The 8,228-nt window shown below is 37.2% G+C and overlaps 1 protein-coding gene across 3 annotated transcripts; it reads left to right on the top strand.

Annotated features, from left to right (window-relative positions):
* The first annotated feature begins 342 nt into the window (after nucleotides 1–342).
* On the top strand, nucleotides 343–7,895 carry LOC137138352 (low affinity immunoglobulin gamma Fc region receptor II-like). Of its 3 annotated transcripts, none has more exons than XM_067525467.1 (7): nucleotides 343–491; nucleotides 1,280–1,543; nucleotides 2,419–2,667; nucleotides 3,269–3,379; nucleotides 5,815–5,886; nucleotides 6,709–6,795; nucleotides 6,878–7,895. In XM_067525467.1, the coding sequence occupies exons 1-6, from the start codon at nucleotides 413–415 to the stop codon at nucleotides 6,768–6,770; spliced, it is 837 nt and encodes a 278-aa protein (XP_067381568.1). In that variant the 5' UTR covers nucleotides 343–412; the 3' UTR covers nucleotides 6,771–6,795; nucleotides 6,878–7,895. The 3 variants fall into 3 exon arrangements, with proteins under 3 accessions (XP_067381568.1, XP_067381567.1, XP_067381566.1); XM_067525466.1 differs by having other exon boundaries at nucleotides 344–491; nucleotides 6,881–7,895; XM_067525465.1 differs by having other exon boundaries at nucleotides 344–491; nucleotides 6,709–7,895.
* The last annotated feature ends 333 nt before the right edge of the window (nucleotides 7,896–8,228 follow it).

The following is an 8,228-nucleotide window of genomic DNA, read 5'->3' as shown; positions in this document are numbered from 1 at the left end:
AGGTGAAAGTGAAATGTGCTGTATGAGATACAGCCATCCACTTTCTAAGTGGTGACAGAGCAGAGTAATCACTTGGTTTATTTTAACCATCCAGGTATGAAGATGAAACAATGGGTTTGTTGGAAATTTATCTGCTTCAATCAATGCAGATTGGCTATATTTTAGTTCATAAATGTCAGACAGCAGAAATAATGTCATTTACTAGAGACCAATATAAATAAATAAAGTAAAATGGAGGCTGTGTGACAAAACTCTGACATTTAAAGTAGCAAAAAAGAAAAAAGAAAACGCTGACACATATCCTGCACAAGCTCTTTACACATTTGGACATGGAGATTACAAGAGTAGCAGGAAGCTGTGGCCTCTGTAAGACACACAATCTGATGGTAGTGCGATGCAGCCCACCTGATTTATGAGACAAGGGAGACAATCGACAGTCTGTATCAGCGGCACAAGCATTATGGAGACAACAACACTCTGCGCTGTAGTCGGTGCGTATTGAATTCATGTTTTTGTCAATTTATAGTGTTTCATATATTTAAAACATTAACTGCAATTTTGTTCAAGAACACTATTATTTTAGAATATATCTGTGACTGAAAGCCTCCTGTTAAATGGACTATTTAACTACACTTACTGTAAGATTACAATAATTACAATAATTTAATCACTATTTCAAATGTGTGATACCAGTATGTTGGCTACTACCTACATTACTTACTTTTAGTTAAATCAAGTGTAGAAATGAAAACTAGGAAACTAAAACTCCCCAGGCCATTTCCAAAATCTTATTCTTGTTCTTCACAGACAACTCTTTATTGTGCAAAAGTCACACATGTCAGTAAGTTTCATCATAGTGTCATGTCAGTGGCTCTGATTGTGCATTCCAAGTGGCAGCAGTTACTTTTAGAAAATGCCCTTTTCTCTTTGATTGTGGGTGACGTGAAGCTTTGATTGCATTGGCGACATGTCCTTTAGCGCCCAGCAGCTGCAAACTTTAGTTTTGTTTTTTGTGTTTGATTTTTCCAGCATTGCGTTGCAAAAATCAGTCATTCAGTGCTTTGAATGGGAAATAAACTCCACAAAATAGATTAATAGAGTTCAACAGAACCAAACAACAAATGTTATTAAGCACCTAATAATTAATCAACTTATTACATCCGTTGTGAAACAAGGAAACAGAAAAAACTTGCAGGTCTACAAACATTACCTAAATGGTAATGTTAGGTACATTTACAACACAAATCTCAGTTTGCCACAATCTCTCTGTTTCTTGTAGCTGCTCTGACAGTCCTTCCCAACAGATCCCAGTTCTTCCAGTATGGCTCTATCACTCTGAGCTGTGAGCAGGAGGGAAACTGGTCTGAGTGGAGAATTAAAAGGAACACATCCACAAACACAAATGAGGACTGTCAAACACAATGGAACAGTACAAATGGCGCTAAATGTTCCATTCCTGACCTTTACCCATCAGACAGTGGCATTTATTGGTGTGCGTCTGAAACAGGAGGCTGCAGCAACACAATCAACATCACTGTGAGCGGTGAGTTGAAACAACCTGTAACCAGCAGGCACTCAGACACTTTGTTACAAGCTACAACAGCAACGAATAAAAAATGTTATAACAAAATATTATTCTGAGAGGGGCTGGACAAAAGCTAAAGGGTTTTGAAGTTTACAGAGATTCTTACATACAAGGAGCACATAACATCTACAGGTGGTTTGGACAATTATTTGATCTCCTATTCACTTCAATTGAAGCCCACGTGCTTTTCAAATTCCGGCTAAGGCTGGTCATATTCTGTGTTTTTGTTTAGCTCATATAAAAACACCAATCAGACAAAGAATTAATGTTAATCTACTGACAAGTAAATTGATCCAATACCTGATTTAGCTTATTTGTGTGTGCTTTAGAGCTTGACTGTTGTGCTGTTGCCCAGTGATAGAAGTGAAGCAGAATATATAGATGCTACAATGATTGAAGCCATCATTATTTGCTGCTTAGTTGCCTTTACAGGAACAGTTCTCCACTGTAAAAACTATGCTACCTATATTTTTCAAAATTAATAAAAAATGTCACCCAGTGTACATTTTTAGCTCACTGATGTGTTTTTAAAAGTTTTTGGACAACATTGAATGTCTGAAGCAGGTTCTGGGTACAAAGATACAATATTCAAAGTTACTGTTCTTGTTCTTTAAAGCATATTTTCATGTGTAAGTACACTTCCTAGTTAGTCACATTAGACTCAGACAGAGTTTCGCTTTGTTAACTTGCAAATTCACACATTTGGCCACACAAGAAAGAACAATGCACTAAAGTGGCCTCTGGTTGCTGTGTATCGTGTTGGATCAAGGAGATCTTGTAGCACATCATTTGCAGAGTATGTAAAATGACATGTCTTTCTGTCTTTCACTTAGCTGGCTCTGTGATCTTGGAGAGTCCTGCCCTTCCTCTGATGGAGGGGGAAGCTGTGACTCTGCGCTGCGTTAATGGGATAACTTCATCCTTCAATCTCACTACCAATTTCTATAAAAATGAGCTTTTCATGGGGAGGAGCTCTACAGGAGTCCTGACCATCCACAGTGTTTCTAAATCTGATGAAGGATCATACAATTGTAACATCTCCGGAGTTGGACAATCACCAGATGGCTGGCTGAGAATCCAAGGTGAGATCAACTTTAATGGCCCCATAACCCTACATTTTCAAACAAATTCCTTCCTGAAGGTCTTTTCACAAGACATATTTGGGTACTGGTCTTTTTTACATTTCTTTCAACAATAACTTAAGGTATATGCTAATAAAATGAAATGAATGTCTGTTTATTATTGAGGTTATAGTTGAGTGGAGTCATACTGGAGTGCATTATAAACAGGGATGGGTCTAATGTTTGGGCCACCTTATTTAAAATGAATAAGGTCGACAATTAACAATCACCATGTAAAAGTAGAATTCATGCCACACGCTGTTTTTGGATTGCACAAGTTGTCATACTGTTGTGGCTGATCAGTGCAACTCCAGCTCAAACAAGTACACCATCATAGTAAAAAACACACACACACACACACACACACACACCTACACACACACACACATATATGTGTGTGTGTGTGTATATAGGACATATAAACAAATTACAAATATTGATACAAGTCACATCAGGTTCAAATATTTACTCATTTACTAATTAGCCTAGCTTAGCAAAAAGCTGTGTAGACTGTGCTTGTTTGTTTGCTTTGAGGTCAAATTGTGGTGTTTCTCTTTCAAAGCGGGGCACACAGCTAAGAACTTCCCTCTCGTATACATTCTGCTTCCTGTGGTGGGCGTCTGCCTATCGCTGGTTTTGGTGCTGCTACTCTGGCTCTGGAGAAGCCACAAAGGTCAGTATGTTGTTGTGTAAATAAAATGACATTTTGCATCCTGCTGCTTACGTGTCATGTTTCAAGTGAAAGTTCACACTTGAACCTAAATCTGCGAAGGGGAAAATCAGTAAGTCTTAACTTAAGGTCTTTGTTCAGGTCTGGGTTTAGCTTGTCAGTTGTGGACGCTTCCTTTGGCCAAATATAATGTGAACATTATTCATTGTATTCCAAAGTTAAAGAAATAAATTATATCTTTGGGTTGGTTGGATAACAGGCCATCACATTTATACTGTATAGATATAGCTACTAATTTTCAGATTAATCAATGATGGAAACACTAAATGTTAAGAGGAGCCCTTCTTGGTATAGTTTGTATCTCATGTGACTCACAGGATGCTAAACTGATTTTTAAAAGTGTCAGCATGGCCTGATTTTGGTCTGTACAAACTGTTCAGAAGACCACCAATAAATAAGCAAATAAGTTAATTAATTATACATTTAAAATTAATTACAGTGTTTCTTCATTAAAGAAGTGAAGACTACTCACTCCAGGTCTCCAGCACATCTCATGGACAATTTTCTTAAAATTTGGATAGAATTTTAAGAACCCTTTCTTAAGGAGTCATTTTGGTTGAACTAAACACATAGACGGTAAAAGTATCATTGCAATACACTGTAGAGGCCTGCATACACTAGGTAGCACAATATGTGTCTGTATAACAAACTTTGATTTCAGTAAAGTATTTTTTTAAATTGGAGAGTTTTTTTTTAAGTGGAGTGTTTTAAGTGTGGTTTCACATTTTTTACTGGGTCAATTCATGCCGTTCCGGTTTCTGGTAACACGAAAGTGTGTATTTTTTATATATTATTTTTGTATTGTGGTGTGTTTTTAACGTCATAACTTTGTTCTCATTGAAGTTGTTTGCGTCTTTTTGAATGAAAAGTTCATAAGATGGAAAACACTGGGTTTCTTATCTTCATCTGCTGCGTGCAATAGTTCATATTCAAAAACTATATGCAACAACCTTGAAACTAAATCAAATGCTCACATATGCACCACGGAGGTGTTCTGCACACAGACAACAAGGTCCTTTGCCTATTCATAGATTTTGTTGTGGTTTTTTAATTTCAGCCTTGACTGAATAAACAACAGAGAAAGCTGGTTCCTTTTGCAAACAGGAGATGCAGCAGATAAAAAAGTGATGCACAGTTTTTCCGCCCAGTTCTTACTAAAGAAAGCAAAATAAACGAAATTGACTCAATACAGACTTTAAAAACAAATGCAAATGTAATAATATAGTTACCTAATGGCAACAACTAGAACAAATTAAGTCTCAAAACAATCATCTAGATACCTGATCTTAGATGCTGTTGTTTGTTGATTCCAATTTTGCTTTTAATCAACTAATTTCAGCAACTGCAATTTTTTCAATAAGATAGGAAATGATTGATTAAAATAATTTATGTCTACGTGATTGTTCTACTAATGATGACTCACTTAAAACATCCAGATTTCCTGACGAAACTACATTGGCTCAGAAGTCAGAATTTCCAAGTTCCTAGTTAGAAATTTCAACTTGAACCCATCTTAAATAGGAAATTCAGACAAACCTGAGTGACCCTGACCTCAGAATACAAAATGGCTGCTCTGTTCATTAGCCGAGCATAAACTGTGGTGATTGGTACTTTAGTTTTATTTGTGTCTCATTAAAATATTGAAACACACTCCTAGCTGTGGATATGTTGCTACAATGTCTTTTCATGCACAAAATAAAGCGTGGCTAGAACTTGTATTGTTATGGTGGTTGTTATGACGTCATTTCCAGCGTAAAAATGAAATGCACCATTAGCCTAACACTGGAAAAACAACGGAGAGGAAATAGGAAACCAGGAAGTTGACAATGTAATTCATCTTTGCAAAGACTGCGAACCCATGATACTATTATTAACAGCACAAATATTTAGAGGTGGTAGAGCTACATTCCTGATGCTTCCACTACTCACTGTTGGACAGCAGCCATGTCGTCATTGAAGTTGACATTGAAAAGTGAGTCACTTATGAGACTTACTCATAATTTGTCTATAAATATTAACGCAAAGTTAATTAAGGAAAGATGGAGTTTAATTTTACACCTCTGTTGTGGAAAGTGTTTCACAGATTTTAGTCAACATGTAGTGTTGGTGTTATCTCAGGAAGTTTGTACCGACATAAAATATAAACACAAATGACACTGTGCTGGTGCATGCATGGTTGCCATAGCCATATTTATATGTTTTATGCTTTGCATACTTGGCACATATACTGTATTCCCAAACTACTTCTTGTCAATGCTTCAGTAGCTGCTCACTGTTTCTTTTCGGATTTTCAGTTTGACTGTTGTTGACCCACAAAGATCTGGATTTCAAGTTTTAAACTCAGCTGTTGAGTAACTGTAAGATGTTTTGTGTTTCAGCTAAAACAGACCCTGATATTTCCTACACCGACGTCACCATCACACAGGATGCACAACCACGGAGGACGAGAGGTAAACAACTACATACCATACACCCAGTGAGGGAATGTACACTATACTGAAGTACTGAACTTTATTTGAGGGTGTTTAGAGAAAAACACTGTACTTTTGACTTGACACAATTTTAATCTGACATTTATTACTTAAGCAAAACATAGGTTTCTAAACAAAGACACATGAGACATGCGAAACTCTGTGACACAGTTTACGTTATCATTTGTTCTACTATGGAATTTTAATGACGTGCTATATAGATTGTCTCTTAACCCCGCGTGTTGTTGTCACACCTTAAAACCAGTCACATACTTTATACACCAAGTCCACGTGGGTGACATCATGACTCACCATGGTTTCAATAATCAATTAGCACTAAGTACTTACAGATAAGAACATAGTGAGTCACCTGTTCTATTGACATAGAGTTTTTATTTTTACTGCAATCGAAATAGAACCAACAAAGGATTGTAAAGAGGAGGTGGTCAGTTTACAAGGAGCCCTGAGTTAAAGGCAGGACAACAACACCTATTTAGTACTTTATTTAGCACTTAATGACGTGGCCTAATCCTGCTGTCTTCGTGGGGTTTCTGACAGTCAAATGAAAGGGCAGGGATAAATCACCTGTACAATTGACAATACAACAATTGTATAACATTATGCAAACACTGTAAGACACAGTCTCCAAACAGTTTCTCGGTGACTCTTAATTCCAGCTTTCCCGAAGTTGCATCAGTGATTCAGGTTCAGGTGTTGTAATATCTTCTGGCACAGTTACTGCTGCACTGATTCCAATAAATTACTGTATTGTACCTTTAATATTCTCATGTCCCTCCTCAGAAGACAATGCTGTGGATGCTGTAGCGACCTTCTACTCAACACTCAAACTGGAAGCCACCTGACAGGAAACAGCGGCAGTCAAAGCATGTAAAATTATTTGGATTAGACAGAGGAAAAGCTGAATGTGCTTTTACAGAAAACAGAACTGATTCTAGTCTATTTTTCTCAGCAGCCTGACTGAAATGTCCAGGACTCAGCGAAGACTTTACTCATCGTTTACTGCTTTTGGAGCTGTTCAATGTCTGAAAAGGAGTTGGTTTTCATTTGTTTGCAGTTATTTTGTGATTGTGCATATTTCTTTACATCCATGTATTTCTGTGTAGTAGTTTTGCTCTTGTGGTTCTTTTATGTCTCTTTGTTGTTTTGCCGTTGTGTTTTGGGTCTTTGAAGTTGTCTTGTGATGTCTCTTTGTAAATTTTTTTTTTCTTAGTGGTTTGTTTTGGAAATTGAATAAATCAGCCTCCTGAATGTCTCATCCTACTCTTGGTAAAGTTTCCAACTGGTATCTGGGAAATTTTGATTTCACACTGAAATGCAGACGTACAGGACGGGGAGGAAAGCAACCAGCATATTCTGAGAAGATTTCCTGCTTTGTCTGCTAGTTTCACTGCACTGCACCACTTTACCCAAGTCAATTTTACAGCGTTGCACCCTTTCACACTGAACAGGGTCAAAGACACCATGGTGGTGTTGATGGGAGCGAGGCAGGAATGATTCTTTTTATGCCAAATTCAATCCAGAAGTCTAAACACAGTGAAATATACAGTAGCAAACCTGTCTCCAAACAAATAAAGAAATAAATACATTTCTGTAATTTGCAGCCACATAGAAATATTTTGACAATTAATGTAAATTACAAGTCAGACTTATTAATAAAATGTTATTATCTGATCTTCCAGTACAACAGCAGTTTTGTCTAATAAAGTTTTTTATGGTTGTTTTTTTCAGTTTGGGGAAACACTGTGGTCTTTCTGATTAGAGGAACAGTACCTTCTTTTTTTTTTGCCATGACCCAAGCACAGAACTATGGACTGCACTGGGTTCACACTTTTATCTTCACTTTCTCTTTCTAAAATGTTTCTCAGTGTGTCAGTAGTTTTGTTGATACCAATGGCACATGTCTGAAACTACAGGGATTATATTAGTTTACACATTAGGTGTTGGTTACACCCACTCAGCAGCCACTTTCTGCAGAGACACAATGCTGTCGGTGTTATCAGCCACATTGTTTAATGTTTTTTGAATATCAATGGGGGAAGCACGGTGGTAGAGTGGTTAGCACTCACTCAGTGAACAGTGACATTTCTGTGTGGAGTCTACAGGTTCTTATTGCCGCCTACGTGTATTATTTGTAACTGAACAGCTGAGTGAAACTGTGGAGGCGGGTGATGATTTTTAGTGAATTTGTCATTTAGAGTGAAACAACATACATGACACATGTATCAGGAATCATTCTAATCATCGCTTCTTTATGTGATGCCTTAAATGTCACATATCCCAATGCTTTCACTGTTACTGTT

This window comes from Channa argus, chromosome 12 (assembly GCF_033026475.1).
Source record: "Channa argus isolate prfri chromosome 12, Channa argus male v1.0, whole genome shotgun sequence".
Lineage (NCBI taxonomy): Eukaryota > Metazoa > Chordata > Actinopteri > Anabantiformes > Channidae > Channa > Channa argus.
This window is presented reverse-complemented; position numbering and strand designations above follow the sequence as displayed.

Excerpts from the sequence above, each read along its gene's own strand:
- LOC137138352 (XM_067525467.1), top strand. The coding sequence starts at position 413 with ATGAGACAAGGGAGACAATCGACAGTCTGTATCAGCGGCACAAGCATT. Across the intron at positions 492-1,279 it reads AACACTCTGCGCTGTAGTCG|CTGCTCTGACAGTCCTTCCC; the intron begins GTGCGTATTGAA and ends TGTTTCTTGTAG. Across the intron at positions 1,544-2,418 it reads AATCAACATCACTGTGAGCG|CTGGCTCTGTGATCTTGGAG; the intron begins GTGAGTTGAAAC and ends TCTTTCACTTAG.